Source organism: Corvus kubaryi, unplaced genomic scaffold (genome assembly GCF_017639235.1).
Source record: "Corvus kubaryi isolate FWS band 111438036 unplaced genomic scaffold, C.kubaryi_AGA036_p1.0 37157, whole genome shotgun sequence".
NCBI classification, from domain to species: domain Eukaryota; kingdom Metazoa; phylum Chordata; class Aves; order Passeriformes; family Corvidae; genus Corvus; species Corvus kubaryi.
In genome coordinates, this window is record NW_024581041.1 from 913,909 (window position 1) to 936,893 (window position 22,985).

Consider the following 22,985-nt stretch of genomic DNA (forward strand, 5'->3'; position numbering starts at 1 on the left):
ACATCAGGAGAAAGGCTTCTCAGTGCACTACAGTGCACTCTCTTACCTGCTGGGGCCAGGAGTTCCCTTTTGTGGATGAGCCTTCAAAAGCTGGAGTTAGGGAAGGAGTTGGTTTGTGTGACTGGCTAACCACTCAGCATGGCCACTGTGGGAGCTGGAACACTTGCAGTGGTCTCCTCACAGCTTTGCCAGCTCATGGTCAGGACTTAGCAGAAGCTGTCCTTTTCCTCAGGGCTCTGCAGGTGACACAAACGTGTGGGACAGTCATGTTCTCCAACGCTGGCCAAAGGAGCCTGATCTTGCAGAGGAAGATGCTGTGTGAGGAGGGTCCCTCAGCCTTACTGAGAGCGTTTCAATGTTCATGTCTTTTGTGTTCCTGGTGTTAGTAAAGTCAGCAAGTGCTGTCATCAGAGCAAGGGCTTCAGCAGCACTTTGGGGGTCAGCTCTCATCAACAGGATGTGCAGCACTGGAGGACAGGCCAGTTTTCTCCTTCCAGAATTAGTAGCTGGTACCAGAACAGTTTTCCCAGCTTTGGTGGGCAAGACTGTGGAACACTGTGGAGCGTGGTCAGTTTTCTTGGGGAGAACAAGGTAGAAGCAAAACACAGCTGGGCACTGCTTAAAATACAGAAGCCAGTTCTCCAACAGCTGTTCCTGTGCCTGCTGTACATGGGCTGAAGCAGCTGGATGTACTTGTGCTGACACTGCAGGTGGAAGGTAACAGCCTTGCAGGAGACTTGTAGCAGGAGTCTGATGCTGTTATCCCAAAGACATGAATTTCTGTCCCGTATTTGGAGTTACACAGTATAACCCAGGGAAACAGTATCTCTATTGAGCAGGTGTGGAGTGTGCAGTGGGGAGTTAATGTCACCAGGTACAGTGTGATTTTCAGCTAAAGGCATTGATCTGGCCCCGATGGGTTTTTAGATGAGCTTGGCCTCTCCCTGAGATGCTCATTAGCAGCTGCTCTTACAAATTCTGGGAGCTTTCCATGCAGTGTATGAGCTGGGAACAGAAAGAAAGGTAGCTGGGGGTCCCAGGAGTAGTGCAGCCACTAGTCACACACCGCAACTAATTGGCTCTTTCCTGTATTCATCCCTTTCCTTGTCTCATGTTGTTTCCAGTCCCTTATGTGCAGCTCAGCCACCTAAGCACTGAGTCAGGTACCTCCAACCGTGCATCCACCTTGGCCCCAGTCTGTGTGCTGAGTGGAATTGTCCTCTGGGTGCTTTGCTCTGTCTCAGCATGTCCTGCTGTGGGTGGGCTGATTGTTGTACTGTGTGTGCTATGGGTTTCCACCTTTCATTTGTATTTTGTTGATTGTTGCATGACTTCAGCTCTGTGGTTTTCTAGAGTGATGAGACTGACTTTCAAAAGGTCACCCATGCCATAGCTGCCTTGGTTTGCACAGACACTGGCCGTGGCTGCACTTGCAGATGATCAGTTACACTGCTGGCATTTGCTCACCTTGGACCTTTTGAAATTGGGCCTTAAACATCTTGCTTTAGACATGCAAAGACTTAATTTTGGCAGTGAAGAGTGAATTTTCTTCCCAGGGGTACAGCTCTTTCTGTGCTTACCCAGTGACACATACCCGAGTGACTGTGGTCCTGGCTCCAGGAACTGCCTTCTTATCTGAGTCTCACATTTGTTCTCTCTTGCAGTGCCAGCAGCCAGCATGACTCGGTTGATGCGCTCCCGTAGCCACTCCTCCTCCAGCGTGGGCTCTGGCGAGAGCAGCCGCAGCCGGTCTCATGCCAGCACCCATGGGGAAGGAAGTGTTGGAACCCCAGAAGGCATTGACCTCCAGGCTGCACCTCAAACTATGGAAGTATCCTGTTAGGCAGGAGCCCCTTTTCTGGATTCAGACAGCTCCACTCAACCCCACTGAACCCACTCAGAATTTAGCATTTCATCTGACATGGCATTAACTGTTCCCTCTAACCTGTGCATGCCCATCTGAGCAGCCACTTCCTTGGTAGTCTGTACTTGACATTACTTTGATCCTTTCTGTATCCCCTTGGCATCAGAGTCTCTTTAAAACTCATTGACATTCCATGGTCTTAGTAAGTCCCATTACTGTACATGCTGATGCCATCTCCTGTCTGTGCTGTGTATCAATCCAGATGACAGCCGTTGTCTCCCTTCTTCATTTAAATATAATTTCTGTGGCTTTGTGAGGTTTAGAAATGCTTTCTAGTTGTGCTTCTGCTAAAGGACCCTTGTGGTGCAGTTGGTATGTCATTGGTGGGATGTGGGAAAGTAAGACCACAAGGATGTGGCACTCTAGGCACTGGAGCAGACAGTGCTCTGCATGGAGCTGTGCCTGGGGCGTGGAACCCACTGGAAGGTCTGTGTGTTTCCAGGGCTGTTTCACATGCCAGGCAGCCTGAGGACAAATGGTCAGGAATACTGTCTTGATCTTACCTGTGTATATGTGTTAAGAAGGAGCAGAGTGATTTCTTACCTGAGCCTCCTGAAAAAGCAAAGCAATTAACCAGTAAACTACACTAACAAGGTGCACTATTAACCCAGTACAAGGGATTAAACTCCAGCAGCCCTGGCTCTAGACCACTTCTGCAACCCTCTGCTGGCCCGGCAGAAGGGCAGGATGCAATGACACATGGTCACTGTTCTGCCCTGGCACAGGTGAATCATTTGAACATTGAGCAGGTTGTGAAACGGGAAGCAGTGCCTCTTGCCAGGTGGAGATCGCAGAATCTGCTGCACTGCCAGCTGTGTCCCACTGCTGCTGCCCCAGGCAGGGTCTGCACAGGGTGCAGTTATGTGGGGGCAGGGAACACCAGTGATGTGACAACCAGCAATCACACATTCCTGTGAGTCAGGTCAGAAGGGTGAGCAGTGAACACCTATGTGCAGGTAGTAGTTACTGTCTTTGTGGAATTCACAATTCTGCTATGTTTTTACACCCGGCTGGGTCACCAAGGGTGGACAGCAGATGCCTGCTACGGGCCAGGGTCTGGTGTTAATGGGAGAAAAGGGATAAGTGGTCAGGCTACTGCAAATCTCAATTGATAAGCAAAACATCCTTTCCTCACTGCTGTGCAGCCCTGACCCAATGGGAGCCAGCTCCTCCCGGGGTCATGCTCATGTTCTGCTCCATTTCAGGTAGGGAATGGGACCGGGAGGCTCTGCCTGAGGGGGACTTTGTACCGGTTATTGAATAAAGCTGTAACTGAGTTTCATTGTTACTCTGTGTGCTCTTGGTGTTTCTCTTGGCACAACCTGCACCCCTGGGGGTTTGGCTGTCTGAGTGTGTGCTGCGGCAAGCAGCAAACTCGTCCCCGTGGCAGGGAGAGGACTGGGCACCTCTGCACCAGGATAATGTGGTTGGTGGCCCTGTGGCCCCTGGTAGAAGGCTGTCCAGGGACATTGGAGAGCTGGTCCCTGCCAAAATGCAACTAGAAATTTCCAGAATGGAAACAACAGGTTTGCTGCAACACAGGCAAGAACCACCTCCCTCCCAACAGCCAGCACTTGGAGCCATGAGCACTCCGAGCCACCTGCTGTCTCTGGAGCAGTGCTCTGCACTGGCATGTTGCACAAATATGACACAGAGCTCACTTGTGACAGGGCCACTGTCACAGCATGCGAGCACCAAGGGCAGTTCGGGCAGCAGGGGAATGTGTGTTGGCACATCCACCCCGCAGCCGGGCACAGGGAAGTGACGTGCAGCAGCCTGGCATGGAACACACCTGGTTCTTCACCTGCTGTTTTCCAGACCCAGTTTCTACTCCCACTGTCAGGTGTCACAGTTACCCTCTGTGTCTGGAGCAGGGTTACGGTGCTGGGCATGAGTTACTCCCAGTCTCGCTGTCACGCTCCTGCAGCTGCATGCCTGGACTGTCTGAGACCTTGGGGGAGGTCATTGCAGAAATGAGACAAAGTATTCTCAAGCATTGCAAACTGGATGAAAGTTGAGACTGGGAAAAACTGGCCAGTTTTATCAATGAACAAACAGTGGCAGTAGAAAGGGATCAAATGAGCAAAACCAGAATTTAAATCTATAGGAGACAGGAGACCACCAAAGAAACCTGGCCCCTGGACATGGTGGGAAGTTCAGCACTTCTGGATGCAGGTGTGGATACAAAGCACCATGTGCAGGAGAGAAGCCAGTGTAGGTGCAGCACTGGGATCTAATATGATCTGCTGACTGCACCCAGGAATGGTCCTGCCTTCAGAAGTACAGACCAAAAGAAAGGAAACACAGTATTTAAATGACAGTGAAATGAGTTAGAGGAAGTGATCCCACAGCAGGGATCAAGTGCTGTTCATGGTGATGTGGAGGAGAGCTCTAAGCTCCAGACTGCTCCTGGACCAGGAGCCCAGGTTAGTATGGAAATTAGACTTAGCAATTTGGAAGAGGAGTGATTTAGTGGAGAGTGCTGTTGTCATGGTGGCTCATAGGCTGAAGCAAGGCAAGATCTGTAGTGATGGTTGGAAGGATTTAATTGTCCTTAAAATAACTGGGAAAAGTAGACTTGTTTTTACATAAGCAAATGTTTTTCCTGTTAAAAAGGCAAAAAAATCAAAGGCAAATACAAGGTGAAAAATCAGTTTAGTAAAGGGACAAAGTGTTTCGTTGGGTGCCATGAACTACACCCACCAAATCCAGGCACAGAGCTTGAGCTTGGGACAGCCTTGCCTGAGCTTGGATCCTGATCCCTGCTGACTGTTGGAGTGTGAGCAGGGCAAAAATGTGCATTCCCATCCCTCGAGGGGCAGCCCAGAGGTTGGAGTAAAACCTTGCAAATTGGTGGAGTTTCCTTGACCTCTTCCTGCTCTTGGGAACTGGGATGCCCAGTGGAAGGGGCAGGCAAATGGAGCCAGCATTTTCCTATGCTCACCCTTAGGACTGAATTCCCAATTGCCCAAAACCTTGGGACAAGTTCATTCAGTGGCGTATCTAGCCCCAAATTTGTGTATCAGTGGCTCCTTCAGCAGCACAGGGTGAGCCTGGCTTAGCTCAGCTCCAGGCCACTGATGGAAAAATACAACTCGCAGCCACAGGCTGAGGTTTCTGCATGGGGGCTGCAGGGCCTCAAGTGCTGATGGGGGTGGGGGGGTTCTGCAGAACCCAGAAATCCATGAACCAAGTGTTTGGCTACCCCCAGCCCTGGGGCCGAGCTGCAGCCAGCCCCTGCCCCCTCACACCTGGACATGTTCCTTTGCAAAAGGGATGGTGTCAAACTCTTCTTGGTGCCAGAAAATGCTGGGAGGAGCAACAGCCAAAGATTGAGAATTGGGAGGCTCAGAATTGATGCTGGGATTTTTCCTTGTTTTGAAGGCAGAAGGATGGGGGGGTTGTGGGATGAGCAGTGGGGAGGGATGTCCATCCTGGAGGTGTTCAGGGTAGAGCCACAGCAAAGCTGTGTCAGTCACACACTGAGGAGGACACAGGACTGGGGCCATCAGGGGCTCTTGCCTCCCACAGCAGTCGTTTGGTCTCAACTCCTGAAACACCAGGTGGCTGGGCCTCACTTTGCCTGGAACCTTGGTCCTCCCCACCAGATCAAGGTGCACAAGCTGGTGCATTTCTGCTGCCCCAGGTGTGCCCAGGCTGGGGGGAAGAGAGGGCTCCTGGGTCCCTCCTGTGGCCTGAGACACCTGTAATGTGTTTGTAGGCCATGTACTATGCTTTTGCACCCCACATCCCCAAGAACCACAATGGGGCTGCACCACCACTTCTAAGAGCAAATGAATCTTCTCCCAAACATTATCAACCCTTTGCAAAACAGCTCTGCTGATCTCAGGGCAGGCTCAAGGGGGTCCTGACCCCCAACAGTGTCATAAGGCCCAAAAGCCCTGTTGAACCTGAGTGCATTTCACATTGCCAAGGTGGTTACAATTGACCAGAAACTTTCATGTTTCAGCACAGACAGAACAGGATGTGCAGCTGCAGCTGCAGCAGCAGCAGGGCTGCGGCAGGAGGCTGCAAGAATCTGTTCACATGGTGGGGGCACAGAAGGAAACAGTGGGGGGACACAGAGTGTTGCTCAGGCTGGGCCATGAGTTCAGGAGCTGCTGAGAGCAAATCCCAAGGACATTCCTCAGGGCTGGATTGCAGGGAGGGGATGCATGTGTGGATCAGAGGGTTCTGACCTCAGGCAGGGGGATGGGGGCTGGTGGATGGTGCTGGCTGGGACAAGCAGTGTTTGCTTTGAAAGGTGAATGATACACACACACAGTTTGGGCAATGAATGGTCCCACACCAGCAGCAGCTGCTGAGGATGGAGATGGGACAGAGCTGGGGCTGCACCCACTTATAACCCAACCGAGACCAGGCACAGACAGGCTGGGCAGAGCTGGTGTGGGGCAGAGCTGGTGTGGTGTTGGGTGCGGGGCTGTGCTGGTATGGGGCAGTGCTGGGTGCAGCACTGTGTTGGGCAGGTCCATGAGCATCGCACCTCCCCACCCCTGCCCATCACATCCAGCACCATGCTGAGGGCCCTGGTGCTTCTACAACTGAGGAGGCACCCTGGTACCCTCCCCCTTCACTGAGACCACCCTGGGGATGGCTCCTTTCCAGCCTCAACTTATGGGTCCTGTCATCATCCCTGCTCCCACTATACGTGTGACCCATCCGTCCCACTTGCCCACCCATAAATCCCATGCAATGCCCACAGTGCCTTGAGTGCCTGCAGGGACTTTGCTGGGCCTGGTGTCCGTACTCAGGGCTCTGAGGGGCTCAGCTGAGTGATCTGTGACTGAGTGAAAAGGAGAAACCCTCTAGTGTGTGCACGTCACAGGAAGCAGAAGCAACCGCAGCCCCAGCACCTCAGAGCCCTTCACGGCAGCACTGCCAGGAGCAGCTCCAGCACCAGGACCTGAACACCCAGCCCTAGAGCGGGGCCAAGGGCAAACCAAGAGGGTCTGGCAAGGACAGGGATTGCCACCCTGGGTGCCCTGAGGCCCCTCCATGCAGGGAGGGCAGAGCTGGCCAATGGCTGCCCAGGCATGACACCACCCAAACAATGGTGGCAGCGGTGAGGGGCAGGTAAGTGGAGTTCACCTCTCCTGAGGGCAGGAAGGTGTTAGGGCAAGGGAGGGGAGGGGTTCAGCCTGAGACAGTTCTGGGTCACACGCAGCTCTGGCGGCAGCTCTCCATGGTCAAGGAACTGAAAGAGGCATTCCCGCAGCTGCTGAATCTCCATGGGGGCCAGCAACTTGGGACGTTGGGATGGGTGCCCCACATTCTGGGGGACATGGGGCTAGGGTGGGATGGCAGCACTCAGGGAGTCAGCCTGGCTGGGAGCTGTCCACTATGAGGCTGCAGATGCCCTGTCCTGGGGAGTACCCACACACGCTCTGGGGTTGTGATGGGACAATGGTTTTCTCAAAGTGCTCCCTGGGGAACTGCCTGCCAGGCTCAGCCACAGCCCAGAGCCCTGCCCTGGACCATGCTGACATCACCCTGCATCAATGCCCTGCCTGGGTGGGGAATGCTGACCCAAGAACCAAGTCCCTTCCAGACAGCAGCAGCTCAGGCCAAGGCCCTTGGGGGCTGAACCCCAAGAATGGGGAATTTGCCCAGCCGGGAGAAGTCACTCAGCATCCCAGCAGCGTCTGCCGACACCGCACGACCTCCACTGCCCACACAGGCAGGTGAGTGCCCAGCAGCTGCGAGCTCATCCAGCACCCAGGCTGGTGCTGCCAAGGGAATGCTGAGCCCTCTCTCCTTCCCTGCAGTCCCCAGTGGCTTCCAGGCCCTGGCCCTCTGTGACTTCCCCTCCAGCGTGGGGGTGGCTGCTGTCCTGAGGATGGGGGAGCAGCTCCGCATCCTCTCTGAGTAAGTCTCTGCACTCCTGATCAGTGTCCAGCCTGTGGTGCTACGGTGCTGGCATCCAGCCTGTATGTCTCTTCCCTCCCCATCCTGCAGCCCCTCAGCCCCTCAGGATGGCTCATCCCTCTTCCCCACAGGGATGGGGAGTGGTGGCTGGTGGCATCTGAGGTGTCTGGCAAGGAGTGTCACATCCCCAGCAGCTGTGTGGCCAAGATCAGGCACAGGTAAATGCTGAGAAGGATCTATCCCAGGGAGGGCCCCAGGGGAACATGGCTCCACCACAGAACCTGGCCAACCCTGAGGCCAGACTCCGGCCACTCCTCTGGGACGTCCTGCCCTGAGAAGTGCTGGGGCTGGGGGAGGTGGCATGGCATGCTGGAGTGTCCGCAGGACATGCCCCAGTTGGGGCAGGATGGGCCCCGGGGTGCTGGGTGAGAGGCTCTGCAGTGCCCGCTGTCTGCACAGGTGGCTGTACGAGGGCGTCAGCCGGCAGCAGGCAGAGGAGCTGCTGCTCCGTCCAGGCAACCACAGTGGATCTTTTCTGATACGAGAGAGCCAGACCAGGCAAGGTGAGAGCCCTCAGACCCATCTCCATTACTATCCCAGCCCTCCCCGTCGGGGTGCCAAGGAGCAAGAGGGAGTGATCTTCCCTTGCTCACATCTAATGGCAGTGGCCCTGCCTATGGGGCTGCTTCCTGGTAGTGCTGCCCCCCACTCTGTGCTGAGCCCCTGCCATGGGGCTTCAAAAGAACAACCAACCATCAGGTTCCTGCAGCTTTGGGTTACGCAGAGAGGTGGCAAGACTAAGCCTGCAAAATGAAACAGGGCCTATCACACCAAGGGGACCCTGTGAGGGGATCCTGCCAGGTGCCACTGTGCAGGTGGCTGGTGGCACTGATGTCACCCGCTGTCCTCGCCATTCCCTGTCACCAATGTTGTTTTAAAGGTGCTCATGGCATGGGGCTGGCACAGGGATGCTTGCAGCCACAAAGCCCGTGGGGAGAAGGGTGATGCCTGCTGCTTCTGTAGGATGGTTGAATCTCTGCAGTGTGCAGGAATGCAGCAGGCAGCGGGGCTGAGCAGGACAGGGGCCTGGGACAGCCCAGGCAAGTGCCCTTTGCCCTGTGCCTGGCAGGCTGCTATTCCCTGTCGGTGCGCCGTGGCGAGCGAGCTGCCTGGGCCTCGGTGACTCACTACCGCATCCACCGGCTGGACAACGGATGGCTTTACATCTCGCCCCGGCTCACCTTCCCCAGCCTGCACAACTTGGTGGACCACTACTCTGGTAATGCCCCACCAGCCCCCAGCACCCTGGAGCTGTGTGTGGGATGTCCTATGCTCCAAAAGGAGGGAGGGGAAAAAGGTGGCAGCTGGTCCCCCCCTGCCCAGGTGTGCCCAGGTTGGGGGGCAGGGGGTGCACCCTATTGATGCTGCTGGCTCCCTGCCCAGAGTTCAGCGAAGGCCTCTGCTGCCGCCTCAGCGAGCCCTGCTCCACGGAAGCACCAAGGGCGGCCCCAGCCTCCACACCACCGGCTGTCATCAAGAAGCCATCGCTCCACTGGGATAAGATTGAGAGGTGAGGGCAGCCGGGGCAGGGGCTGGGACTCCCCCACCTGACCCTCAAGGGGCTGTGGGCTGCCTGCTGACTGCCTTATATCCTCCAAGCAGCTCCCTCCTGTTCTCGGAGACCGCATCCCCACCGGAGGAGTCTCCCATCAGCCAGGGCCTGCGGGAAGCCATCAGCTCTTACCTGATCCTCTCAGAGACTGACACCCCTGAGCCAGACCCCACACGAAAGGGGGTGAAGAACAGCTGAGGACAGGGTGCCACTTGGCCACAGCTCAGCCTTGAGCCACAGCTCATCTCCCAGCTCAGCCTTCTCCTGCTTTCAGTTACAGTCACTCATTGGTGCTGGGGCCCATTGGCCAGAACTTGGGACAGCCAAGACCAATATGGAGCCTGGCAGGCAGCAATGCTGGAGGAGGCAGCTGCCTGAGGGCCTGTTTTTCCCTCAAAGGACACTTTGGGACAGGATGCTTGAACACCCTGAGCTTCACCCAACACCCAAGGGGGGAGGAGGCAGAGGCTGCAGAGAGAAGGAGCCCTGCCTGCCCCACAGGCTGCAGCGGGGGCCCTGGCATCTGTGCTCCCAAAGCAGCAGAGAGAGGATGGAAATGTTCAACAAACCAAATCCTGGCCCTCCCCCATCAGACCTCTCAAGTTCAAGCACAACCATTTTAGGGGTGTGGGTGTCTGTGCAGGCCTGTGCACAGCAGCCAGGGACCCTCAGAATGCTCTCACCCCCATAACTCAGCCACTCTGCTTGCTGGGACCAGCATCCAGGGGGGAACCAGCCCCTGGTAGTGCCCAAAGCAGCTGATTTTTAAACCTTTTAACAACATGGATTTTAAGTTCTGCAAAGCAGGATCCTGCTGGACGTGCAGCAATAACCATCTGTAGCATCTCAATTAAAAGGCACCTCCTTCACAGCTGAGGCTTGGTGAATATTATTGTCACTTGCCCATGGGGCCAGTTTCACTGCCACAGCCTGCAGGGATTTGCTCCAGCCATGGCCCTTGGTGGCCCCTGCCAGAGTGAGCAGGCAGCCACGGGCCAGTGCTGGTCCTCAGCCAACTCTCTTCGGGTAAATTCATGAGCCCAGTAGGTTTAAAAGTGTAATTTAACATCAGAACTGCTGTTCTAAGGAACAGTGGGGAAAGAAATGGGTCTGTGCCAGGAATAGATTATTCAGAGAAGTAGAATGCAAATACTCATGTACAACCCTGATCCCAGCTACACCGCAGGGCTGAGGGGCCTGAAGAGCAGCAGAAATGCCTCAGAGCAGCCACACTTCAGAGCCTCTGCTTTCAACAGGCCCTTATCAGCAAAGCTGGAGCTTCCTCTGTGGCCAGAGGCAGTGCAGAGCAATTTTGCTGCTTGGCACCATCCCCCTCTTCCTTCCCTCTCTGCACCCCGAGGCCAGTGCAGCAAGACCTTCTGTGGCCTCCAAGCTGCAGGGCTCTGGCTTGGACATGCTCTAATCCCTTCCTCATTTTCCTGTCTGATGAGCTCAATCTTGCAACCTACCATCACTTTCTCATTTCCTTCTCTACCCAGAGCTTTACAGACCTGCTCAGCCCCAGCCTCCAGCCCAGGTGGCCTCAGCACAGAACAGGCTGGGGTTTGTCCCTGCCCTTGTCCTGCTGCTGTCATGCTTGGGGCCCCAAGGTAACTCAGAAGAGTTTTGCATCCTTTATTTTTGCTATTGACCCACATTGTGTGAACCAACACGGCTCTTGGGTTCCTCCCTCCATCACTGACCTGCACCCAGGTTGCTGGATGCATTTACACAAAGGGCCACAGTCAAGAGCCTGCTGCTCTGGCATTTGTAACCTGGAGCCAGGTAAAATGGGACAGATGTAGTTGGAAAGGCTGTTCAAATCCTTCCCCATTGCCAGCAGCCTCTGAGCCCTCCAACGTTCCTGTCCCGAAAATCAACTTGTTCTGGGCATATGCCACTCATGCTGGGAAATGTCTTCCCAGGGCACCCCTGGCACATTCCCTGCCTCTCATGGTTGAATGCTGCAGCCTGTGAACACCACGGGCATGAAGCAGGTTTTGACAAGCAGCAGAGGCACAGAGTGGGTCCAACAGCTCCAAAGAGTAGTAGCGCTCTGCCAGCCGGAGGAGAGCAAAGCAGAAGTGGTGACCACGGGGCTACTCTCCCAGGCAGTGCAGGACAGGGACACTGAAGGCTCTGAAGGGACAGAACAAGCCCCAATGAGACCCACAAGTGCCAGGGCAGGGGAGGACCCACCAGCTACCCCAGCCACCCCAGTGTGGGCAGCTGTGAAGGCACAGCAGGTCTTCCCTCGTGGTGTTCTGAAGGCCCAGGACCCTCACAGGGAGAGGAGCTTCCCAGGTGCTCCCCAGTGTTCAGGGCACCTTGCGATTGTGACCAGTGGCCAATTTGGCCAGATCAGCCACCCTGTGGGCAGCACAGGCCTCGCCAAGAGGTGTGTCACCACTTCCTCTGAAGTCACAAGTACTTTGTGTTACAAACCGTACAAACTGTAAGTACAAACTTACTCGGAGATGGGAGTAACTCAGGTTCTTGTTAATAGATCCACTGGGGTGGATTAGAGCAAAACCACACTGAAATGCTCAATGTGTATAAATACCTGTACAGAGGGTTTCTTTTAGAACAAATTGGTTGCAAAGGGGAGCAGGTACGTAGTCGTTTTGATTATTATTATCTATAGTAATATAACAATATGAAAGTATTGCAAAATTGTCACTGCAATTCCTGAAGCTGCAGGAATAAAAGAAACTCTCCAGTACCATCTTTCAAGTGTTAGAGAATCAGGCATTACTTTATTCCAGCTAGGATGTGCAGTAGAAATCATTCCAGCTCACCTAGTTCTTTGCCAGACTCTTCATTTAAAACCCAAAGGAATTCTCATTCACTGGTTCTACATTATACAATTCTTAGTACTCGATTCATTATTGATCCCTTCACCTTCAATGCTAATTTGGTCCTCATTCTTCTTATCAATCTTTTCCCAGACCACATGACTCCACCCTAACGAGAGGGTGATGTTTGTTAACGGCCATTTCTCTCTGTATCTTCTGGCTACTCCCAACCTGTAGATGGTGATTTTTGTTGATTGAAGCCCATCAGGCCTCACCCAGCAAAACTCAAACCCTCAGTGAACTGAGTCTTTTAAAGAGAAACATCAATTCTGCCCCTCCGCCCCCCTTCCCCCTTGGCAAAGGTGAACAAACCCATGCTGCTGCCTGCTTCGAGCTGCCCTTCCCCCTCCCTGGTCAAACAAGCCAGGACTTGCCTCTGCCATGTGCTCTGAACTCCTTTGTTCCAAGCTTGGGCAAAACCAAATGTAACTCAATCTGTTTAGCAGTGTCTCATTGGCCTGTCACCCCGGGTCCGCCCCCAGTCCTCCCCTTTCCCCTTCTCCGAATAAAAGAAGGGCCCAAGAGGGGGGCCACGCTCTTTGGCTTTGCTATTCTTCTGCAAACAACATCTGCGTGTCTGTCTCTGCTTGGAAGCTTCCAGTTGCAGGAGTTAGGCAAACTCCCTCTTTGCTTCTGCTGGTGGTATCAGCTTTGCAGCTACCATTTGCCGCTTTCAGAGCTACTGAAATGCTGGATTGCCCGTGCTACCTCTCTAGGCTGCTCGAGGCTTTCTAAGGCATTGAACTACGAGCCTAGCCAGTAAAAAGCTGTGAGTATTCCACAAACCCATGACTAAAGTTACTTTAAAAATTTTAAAAGTTGTATCATTTCCAACAATATGAAACCACAAAAATATCACCCAAGGACTTGTATAAGGGAAAAAGAGAAAGAGAGAAAGAAAAGGAGGAAGGGAGGGAGGATAACAATGCGGAAATCTCACCACCAGTCAGCTTTCAAAGAGTCTTGACTGTTGCAGCTTAGCTGTCCTCTGGTCAAAGTGATGGTCCTTCAGGGGCAGGGGAAAGAAGCCCACAAAACACGAAGTCCGATGGGTTTAAAATACACTCAGGCCAGGAATGCCCAGGTACCTCCCCTCGGGTGGGGAGCTTCCAGTCCTGTGGTAGAAAGCCTCAGAAATGAGTCTGGGGGCACTTTGGGAGCCCCTGATGGTTTATGACACCTAAAGACATGACAGCTGCCTCTCAGACATTTGAGCCAGGAACGCCCCATCAGATCTTCCCCCGACATGAGGCTCCATCCTGCCACAAAGTTTGTTATCTCACTCATAGCCAGTCATTCAAGCAAAGCACACCAGTGCCTACACAACCGAGGAATGCTTTGAGTCATTAACCCAGAAAAGTCCAGTCTCTCACACTTGGCAGTATCTGGATGTGTGACCCGGCCAGACAAGTCTATGCTCTGCCCCTCACCGCCCTCAAACCAAACTAGGCATCTCTCCCTGCAGCAGCATGTGCTGGGATCAAAGTGATTTTGAGGAGTTGCAAAGCAGGCAGTGCCATCAGCTCTGAGCCTCTGTGCAAAGGACACAGCTGTGCCCAGAGCCCAAACTCAGAGCAGCATCCACCCAACCCTCACCCCAGGGCATAGAAATCACTGGCTCAGGAGCCCTGGTGTCCCTTGTCATGTCTCTACTCAAGCTCCATGACTTACTTACCAAGTCACCAGTCTGGAAGCCCAGAACGTACACACAGCTTCCACTCCCAAGCCCACGCAGCCCCTCAGAATTAGGTATGGAGCATTACAAGGCTCCATGGCTCCATCCAGCCTCTCCTTTCAAACACCCCAACCAGCAGGAAAACCCCACAGCAGGACAAGATGAATCCCAGTTTTGCTGGTGTGTTCTCAGTTGTTGTCTGCTTCTATGTCGTAATAGGGGGGGGAAAAAAAAAAGTGTTATTTACTGTTAACCTGTTTCAATAGGACCTCGTTCTGGGTTACTCGCAGCAGGTATTACCCAGTCAAGAGCTATACACAGATTTTTCCCTTCACAAGAACTGCTGTGCAAGCTGAAGGATTAGCACAAAGCTGTGAGACACTGCTGAACAACTACAATGGCCTGCAGGACTCCAGATCCCCACCGGGAAATCTGAGCAAGGAGCAGCCACGAGCGCTCCCATGGCTGGATGGGGCAGCAGATGGCAGCAGCGCCGATGGTGCACTACCATCAGGCTGGGCATGAACGTGACCCACGGGCTGGACAACGGTTGGCAGCAGATCCTGTAATTACAGATGATGCTTTGGTCAAGTAACAGCGAGAATATGGTGACTCTACCCACATGAAGGCCGACAGCTGACTGAGAGCTGCCTCCTTCTCTGAGTCTCCATCTATAGAAACCTTCAGATCCGGCAAGTAAATTAATCAGAGGGCACATAAAAACGCGACAAGCCACAGCACACACCCCATTGAATTATTTCAGATTCAGACCACAACTTCAGAACCCAATTTTGACATTTAAGCGATCATCAAAGACCTGCATGACGACACTGACCTGTGTGACACACTGGGATCTGCCATCAGTGGCTCAAGTCTCTCCAGGCTTCACATGCCAGGCTCCAGCAGTGATGCACCCTCCAGCCTTAAAACCCAATTTCACAAGATTTTTTTTTTTTTTTTTTTTTTTTTTTTTTTTTGGAGAATGAAGTTAGAAAGGAAAATATGCTAGGACAAGGGAATGTATCTGCTTTCTTCCCTGAGAGGGAAGAGATGGAACCTGAAGGTATATCAATGCCTGCCCCTGCCTTCAGGCACCCTGGGCCAGGTACACTGCTTCTCCAGCCCTTCCCCTTTCTTTCCTCCTCTTCCCATGCATCTTCTCTGTATGAATTGTTTCAACTGCATCCAGAGCTCCTTGCTTCACACTATCACTAATGCTGCATTTCCTCTGCCTTGAGCTGCTGCGGCTGCTTCTAACAGGCTGCTCGTCCTAATAGAACAAAATTTAGGGTCAGATCACACATACTAGGTACTAATACATTACATACATTACGATTTGGGAACAAAACGTATGAACTTCTCATTAAACAATATCCAACACAAGCTATTAAGGATATTTATATAACATAGATCTGGAAAACAACAATTTCCTGACTTCAGCAACAGTTAAGATATCTATACACCTGACAAACTACAGTACTTGCATTTCAATGTGATGTGAAGGAAAGAAGTCCAAAATTATTTTATTATCATTAACTGAAACAAAGACTTTACTAAGACTTAACCAACAAAAACCTATTTTTTATTTATTCCAAACACCAAGATACAGAAGTTTTCAAGTTTTGCAAATATTGCTCCAAAACAAAATTCTATGTACAGCCCCTTGGTTCTAATAGTGCATCAACAAAGACAAACACGTGTGTACCCACAGTGCAATGTTTGCTCAGTTCATCAAGGCTCCACGTTGCATTCACTTACCAGTGATTTAAAGAAACAAAAAAGTGACCTGCTAGCCTGAACAGTTGGTCCAGACTAAAAATAACAATGAGGAAACTTGCAAGCACAGGGACAGAAATGAATCCAGGCAGAGCACAATGAAGAATCTTCCCTGAACATGAGAAGTACTACTCTATTTTAAATAAATATTTTCAGTCTTTATCTGCAAGGGCTTCCCCAGCACTACTGAAGGGAAGCAAGCCTCCAGGATCTGCCACTCGATCTACCCATGGGAACTGCCTTTTCCTCCAAACCTCCAGTACTGCCCTGAGCAAAAAATAAACTGACAAGTAAAAACACACAATGAGCACACAGAAGCCATTGCTTGAGAAGAAATCCCCCTTTGGAGCAAGAAGCCTGCCCAGGGACTACTGAGTGCTTGAACGCCCTCAGACTGGGAGCACAACTAAGCTGTTCCCACACAGCCGTGTCCTGCTTTAGAGATGGTAGCCAGGGAACACCTTTCCACTAGGGAACACCTTTCCTGCTCCATTTCACCTGAAAATCACCAGTTGCCTGGGAGGCTGCTCTGATGCTATTCTGGTTGTCTGGTCACCACCACCTCCTCTAGAACTACACAAACTCAGGTGCCTGACAGGGATGAGACAAGGTGTAAGCTTTGGTCTCATCTTCAGAGAGCCAAGTGATCCTTAAAATACCACGCAAGCTTTATTCCAATTGTGTCACAGAAAACTAAGTTCGTCTGCTGTACGTACATTGTATTCACTATATACCAACTTAGTACTACAAAACCATGAGACAAATTATTCCCTGAACTGAATCTTGGCATAAGAGTCTTAGTTACTGCCTAGAGCAGCCTAATTATTTTGTTTTCTGAAGGAAATAAAATATTCACTTTGTAGAGACTGTAACTCCTACAATAATATTGGATATTTCAGGTTTACATTATTCTTTGCAGAATAAACACATTATAGATCTATATTCCAAATAAATAATTTGTACAGGTATGGGCCTTTCCATTACAACTCTGCTTGAATGTTATCCTTTGGTAGTACCATTGCACACAATAAAATTAAGGTAACAAATCCAGCTTTTTAAGGACACCCTCTCACTGCAAAACCAGCTCACTATATTCCATAGGGAACTGAACTCAGCAACAGCTCTGAAGGAAAACTGAAGTCGCAGCCATTATTTCAGGAGTGGTGATCTGCAGCTGAAAGACTCTGAACCTCTCAAATACTCACAATGTTCCAAAGGTTCTGTATAATGTGACTGAACATCAGCAGCCTTGTCACCTTCCTATCGCAAAGTAAATACAAACTGAAAATTAAAACTTAAGGTATAAAAACGGACTTTGTGAATACAGACCATTTAAGATAATAACCCACTCGCTGTCTGCAAGGACAGCGCCTCATGCATAGATCTTGAGGCTTTATTTACACAAAATAAACTGATTCCCAAAACCACACATTCATAGCAAGTCTTTACAATGAACACATCCAGAGTATTGAAAAAAGTCTACATTTCCAAATATAACCGGAATGGCAATTATTAACAAATGGGTAAAAATACATCACATCCATGACAGACCATGCTGCAGTCTGAACTCAGAGCGTGGCTCCAGTCCTTTCCCGGTGGCATTCCATACTACTGCAATGAGGGTATCCCACCAGCAACTGCTGCAGGAGGCACAGGATGGCTGGATTTAAGAGCTCGAGAATGCACATAAACACCATGTTCACGGGCTTCCCCAGTACCAAGTCATGTGACAGTGACAGGATAAATATGGAAAACAATCATTTATTCTGAAAATAAGTGCAATCCACCTGTGACCTCCTGCTACACTATTTACTGTAACAGAAGTACGGGTCAAGCCACTGTTACTTACAAACCTCCACTTAACACTTTATAGTCAAGAGCTGGACATTCATACTTACTAAGTCTGAAACTGTTATAACATCTCCTAATGATTAAATACTGAGTGCTAGTATGCATAAACCAGAAGGAATAAAACATGACATGAGTCACTTAAACTATGCAAAGTTATTTACAACCCCTGTCAACCAAACTTTTTTGGCTCTTAGAACTCTGTTCTTCAGTGGCACAATTTTTAGTCAATTCAATAATGAAAAAGTCTACCATTTTGATGAGCAACTTGTAAGGAGTGAAAATTTGAGTGTAACTTATCAACCAACAGGCAATCCCTGGAGACAAGAATATGACCTTTTCCACAGCATTATAATTGTCTAACAGACCCAAAATAACCTTTTTGCTGTTCTTTGAACAACACTTCTTCACAAGTCCCTGAAGTCAATCTGCATCCCATGCACTCAGCATGCTAGTTTAATTTACAGATTCAGAGCTGCTCCATCAGCCACTCCAGCTTCGCGCGCAGTGACAGCGCAGTGCTCTCCAGCCTCACGTGGAGCAGCACAGCGCGATCTGCTGCACTTTGCCCAGGTCCGTTATCAGCTGCTTTATACAATGTTTGAGCTGGGGGAGTCGAGCCAGTGGTTCTGGGGGTTCCAGCTCTCCTGTGTAATCCAGCCAACTCTCCAGAACTGCAAAGAAAACAAAAACTGTCACTACTGCAGTTCTCAGCAAACAGCTCATCTGAAGCCACAAAACAAGAGCTCTTCAGATCTTTTGTAAATCTTGAGAAAGCAGTGGGCAATATTTTTAAAATGGTTATTTGAGAAATGATAAAACTGAACTAAACACTTGCACCAATCTTTGCAAGTAACTTTGACACATAATCAAGTAATTCACATGGGGATGGGAGAAGAAGCTGCTGCTCCTAGGAAAAAGCAGGAAAGGAAAACTCTGGACCAGACACTGAAATCTCACGCTAAACTTCCTCTGATCTGTGTCAATTCCAGGGCAAGGACACTGTGGTACAGGGAGTTTATGCCATTAAGAATGGGACTATGGTAATGAAAGAAATCTGTCATCAGTACAGAACACAACTGACCAAGACAGAACTGGGTAACACAAAATGAGGATGAAGATCAAAAGCACAAACAGCAGACTGCTGCACAAGGAAAATGAACTCCTGCTTTAAAAAGCTTCTCAGTGGGAAACCAAAAATCCCACTGAGCAGAAGACAAGTCAAGTGACAATGTAACATGGACACAAGGAAGGTGGTCAGGTTGGACTATGATGAGTTCTGGGGATGTTGACAGTATTGCAGATGGAGACTGAAACACTGAAGACAGAATAAATACCTCCGCCAAGAGCAGCCACTGCCACCAACCAGATCAACAGGTGAATTTCACCCATGGGCAGCACCTGCTGCAGAACCAGCAGCATCACCTGCTATATCCAGCCTTGGAGTAAGAAAGTTCCTGCTCAAAGTAGCAATGCACTGCACAAACCCCTGCTCAGCAGCAGGTTCACAAAGTCTAACTTTGGGGAACCAGAGCTTCTTTGTTTAGGCAGTACAAGCCTGACTGATCTTCACTACCTGAAATAGCCCTTTAGCTGTCCAACTTTTCAGTACCTTACTTACAAAGAGAGGGCTCTTACTTGGGCGGAAGTTGGATTCCCCTGCAAGTAAAGCTGCCATTGTAACCACTACACAACCAATGGTCAGACTTAACAATGTAAAGAAGAACTACCCTGAATCATTTAATGAACACAAAGGGTTTATAAGTTTTCCATTACTACAAAAATCTTAAAATACATTTAAGTGAAGAATTTGGAAGAGACAGGAAAAGCTAAGAGCCTTGTGCACTAAAGAGGCCACCCAGAATGGGCTAACATAGCCAGCAAGGCCCTGAGGAACAGAGAAATGCAGACACACAGAAGAGTTGTGGAAAATGACAAAAACCTAAAAAGACACAAAGATGTTCCAATACAAAATCTGATGCAACTATTTAGACATGACCTAACCAGAACTTGTTCTGTGAAATTCTGCTCTTTGTTTTAAAATCCGCCTCCCACATCAGCAGCATGTCTATTTTCTATTAGGAAATGTGATAATGAAACATTCATCTCTTTGTACGTCTGAAGAAGTAAAACTCTGGTTAACATGTTTTTAACAGGTAGTTCAGTTAAAAGAAGTTATTTTTTAAACTAGAGTAACACTACTTACCATCTAGCTCCTTCTCAATGAAATCCATTCTGTGTATAACTTCATCTTGCAGAGATTCCACATGAGCTAAAAGATTGAGCTGCCACTGCAGCTGTGAGTTCACAACTCCTTCTTTGTCTTTTTCCAGCAATTTCATTTCAATAGCTTCTTCTGGAGAGACTTTCTTAGAGACAGATTCTCTCACCTAGCAGAAATACACACATTAATATTTCTTAAACAGAACTGGGGAGGCAAACTGCCTGAGTCCTCCCAGTCCCCGAAGCTAATTGCTCAACTCATCACAGGTGAGTGAGGGAGAGAGACACTGACCATACACAGATACTAAACTGGTTTGGGCAAGAAGATCTAAATATAGACTAATTTTTATAGGTATTTTGCTAAAAACTATTTGTACTTCACAAGCATCTGGTTTTCTGAAGGTAACATACACATGTATAATTATCTCCCCGCCACCTTTCATCTGGAAGATCCTGCACTGAATCTGTGCATCTCAGGAAATGCTGAAGCTGTTTTTCACCTGACAATAATAAACTAAAGAGCAAACAATTCAGGAGTGAAAAGGGACTTTTCCTTAAGGAATCTAATCTAAGTTCTACTTAAACTTCCACTGAATCATCTCCAAACAAGCATTACCACTCCTTACAAAACTACAGTATCAGCAGTGTTCATTCCACTCCCCTACTTTTTTCATCCTTCTGCTGAAATACGAGCCTTTAGAAAAAGGCTCTTTTAGACTGAAGAACTGAAATACTTGCCTTTCTAGGAAACATAACACAATCTCAACTGAGAAGTTAAAAGTAGCAAATTACAACTTACATATGGATGAAGTAAGAGCTATCCTAACTTTTAATCTAAAAAGAGGGAGCTCAGTATTTCACAGAATCATAAAATTGTACAATACTTTGGGTTGGAAGAGGCCTTTAAAGGTCATCTAATTCCAATGTCCATGCCATGGGCAGGGACACCTTCCACTATCCCAGGCTGCTCCAAGCCCTGTCCAACCTGGCCTTGGACACTTCCAGGGATCCAGGGGCAGCCACAGCTTCTCTGGCACCCTGTGCCAGGGCCTGCCCACCCTCACAGGGAGGATTTTCTTCCCACTATGCAATCTTAAATCTAGACTCCTTCAGCTTAAGGCCATTCCCCCTTGTCCTGTCCCTCTATCCCTTGTCCCCAGTCCCTCTCCAGCTCTCCTGGAGCCCCTTTAGGCTCTGGAAGGGGCTCTGAGCTCTCCCTGGAGCTTTCTCTTCTCCAGGTGAACACCCCCAGCTCTCCCAGCCTGGCTCCAGAGCAGAGGGGCTTCATTCACTTCCCAGAGGGTTAACATTTCTCAGCCCACATTTCACAGGAATTGGTACTAACTAATAGAAGCAAAATTTTTGCACTGGGGTGTAGAAAGAAAGGCCTCTGCTAGACCTGACAAGAGCTGACAATGAGAAAAGCTAAACCTGAAGTGCCCCAGTAGGAAGACAGGGCTATTCTATGGTGATCAGTCTTAAAAACATCACTTCAGGCTGATACCTTTTTTTTTTTCTTCCATCGTGAAATGCTGCCTGAAGAACCTAAAATTAATTTAACTATTAGAAGAAACATGGGAACAAGATGGAAATAATTAGAAGCTGGCCTACCAGTGTATTTGGCAGTATCATACATGCTTGGCCTCTTTTCTCCCTTGGCTAGTGTTAACTTTTACATTGAACACATGAAAATAAACAGCAATGAACTACCAGGGGACCATAATGCATGGTCCACACTTTTCAAATGATTTGAGGTCCAGAAGTCAAACTAGATTTTAAAATTATAATATAAAATGAAGGCGTTTATCACATGTATCATTTAAATTGTTACTGGCAATGTAAATTTAACTAACAGTCTAAAGAAAAAAAACCAAAAAAACCCACAAACAGACCAAAAAGCATTAAAAAAGGCTGAGGTTTGCATGTTGCCAGGTGAATACATGCTCTTTGCCAGAGAGGGCTATTTTAATAAAAATACCTTAGAGTAATTGTGTTTGGATTCATTTTCCATCTTGCATATTTCTTGGTCCAGATTCCAGCTAAACCTCTCTGACAGGGTATCATCCCCATTCTCCCTTATTCTATTTACTCCATCATCCATGGCTGAACCTCTCGTTTCCACAACCAGCCTCTGCTCTATGGCAGGGTAGTAGGCCCGAGGCTTCTGGTAGCAATGTTCACTCGTAATGTAAGATTCCTCCACAGAAGGAATTGTTGAGGGTTTCTCAACTGTCCCATTCCACGTTCTGTAACTTGCTGTCTCCTCTTTGCAACAGTTTTCCTCAAAGTGAATGATGTGTTTTGTATGGATTTTTTCATCCACCGTGATGTGCTTCCATGGATGACACCAAAGCTTTAAGTCAGGGTGTTCTTTATTTCTGTTCAAACACAAAAAAGTAAACCACCCAAAGTAAATGTCAAAGTGACTAAGCAAACTGTCCTCTTAACTAAAGAAATTAAGTAAGAATATTTGAAACATGACATATTCAAGACATCATAATCAGTAAAAAAATACCCAAATACTCTGAAATACTGTAGTTTCACTGACCTCAGTTGTGATCCTCCTAAAATGTTCCATTAGGTTCACTATTTTTATTTCCATAACATGGTACAAAAGCCAGGTTTGGATTAAGAAAAAACTTGAAGAATAAGATACAAATAGATCCATACAACTTCTCACCAAAGTTGTCCTTCATGGACCATTTTGCTTCAATATGTGCAATTTATTAACAGCAGAAATTAATTTTAACTGTGATATTTTTAGTAAGGTATGGTACACCAACATTGTAGTGGTGTTCCATTGCGGCCATAGTTCCCTTCATCTGTTCTTAGAAAAATTCTTATTTTAATTGTCTTCAAATTGACTAATACATTACTTATTCCAGCAGAAGGGACAACTATAGGTATCAGATTATTACAAAGATATAACAAACAAAAGATTTAGAGTGAGCATTGTAACTCATGTTCTTCCTCGTGTGTCGGGCATCAAAACAGCAGTAAAAGGAGAGCAAAGCAGAATTCTCTGCTATCTTCAAAGGGCTGGCAGCTCATGTGCTACAGCCTGCAGGAACAGCAGAGAAAATTCTGACTCTAAAGCACCTGCACTGGGCTGCACAGAAAGGGGGACCTGCCCTCAAGCAAAGGTGGATGGACTTATTCTATTCAGCTGATCCAACTAAATAGATT

The 22,985-nt window shown here is 49.1% G+C and overlaps 3 protein-coding genes across 13 annotated transcripts in view; 2 read left to right on the plus strand and 1 right to left on the minus strand.

The window, feature by feature from the left end:
- NDRG3 (NDRG family member 3) overlaps positions 1-3,212 on the plus strand; it is a 63,618-nt gene extending 60,406 nt beyond the window's left edge. For 3 of the 4 annotated variants that reach the window (XM_042021691.1, XM_042021694.1, XM_042021693.1), the window contains 2 exons: positions 1,125-1,163; positions 1,665-3,212. In XM_042021691.1, coding sequence (XP_041877625.1) covers positions 1,125-1,163; positions 1,665-1,843 — 218 coding nt within the window. In that variant the 3' untranslated portion in view covers positions 1,844-3,212. The remainder of the gene's footprint in view (positions 1-1,124; positions 1,164-1,664) is intronic. The other variant, XM_042021695.1, reaches the window with a different exon arrangement.
- A 3,572-nt stretch (positions 3,213-6,784) lies between these two features.
- Positions 6,785-10,293, plus strand: SLA2 (Src like adaptor 2). 2 transcript variants are annotated; one of them, XM_042021704.1, is made up of 8 exons: positions 6,785-7,018; positions 7,364-7,626; positions 7,711-7,810; positions 7,942-8,028; positions 8,270-8,373; positions 8,940-9,089; positions 9,254-9,380; positions 9,473-10,293. In XM_042021704.1, the coding sequence occupies exons 2-8, from the start codon at positions 7,539-7,541 to the stop codon at positions 9,618-9,620; spliced, it is 804 nt and encodes a 267-aa protein (XP_041877638.1). In that variant the 5' UTR covers positions 6,785-7,018; positions 7,364-7,538; the 3' UTR covers positions 9,621-10,293. The 2 variants fall into 2 exon arrangements, with proteins under 2 accessions (XP_041877638.1, XP_041877639.1); XM_042021705.1 differs by having other exon boundaries at positions 7,389-7,626.
- A 5,219-nt stretch (positions 10,294-15,512) lies between these two features.
- The window catches only part of PHF20 (PHD finger protein 20), a 69,241-nt gene continuing 61,768 nt past the window's right edge, over positions 15,513-22,985 (minus strand). For all 7 annotated transcript variants that reach the window (XM_042021699.1, XM_042021702.1, XM_042021701.1 and 4 more), the window contains 3 exons: positions 21,778-22,177; positions 19,783-19,966; positions 15,513-18,250 (listed from right to left, as the gene is read on the minus strand). In XM_042021699.1, the coding sequence (XP_041877633.1) occupies positions 18,108-18,250; positions 19,783-19,966; positions 21,778-22,177 (727 nt within the window). In that variant the 3' untranslated portion in view covers positions 15,513-18,107. The remainder of the gene's footprint in view (positions 18,251-19,782; positions 19,967-21,777; positions 22,178-22,985) is intronic.

Coding starts and splice junctions, on each gene's coding strand:
- SLA2 (XM_042021704.1), top strand. CDS start 7,539: ATGGGGAATTTGCCCAGCCGGGAGAAGTCACTCAGCATCCCAGCAGCG. Junction 8,374..8,939: donor AGAGAGCCAGACCAGGCAAG/GTGAGAGCCCTC, acceptor TGTGCCTGGCAG/GCTGCTATTCCCTGTCGGTG. Junction 9,381..9,472: donor CACTGGGATAAGATTGAGAG/GTGAGGGCAGCC, acceptor TCCTCCAAGCAG/CTCCCTCCTGTTCTCGGAGA.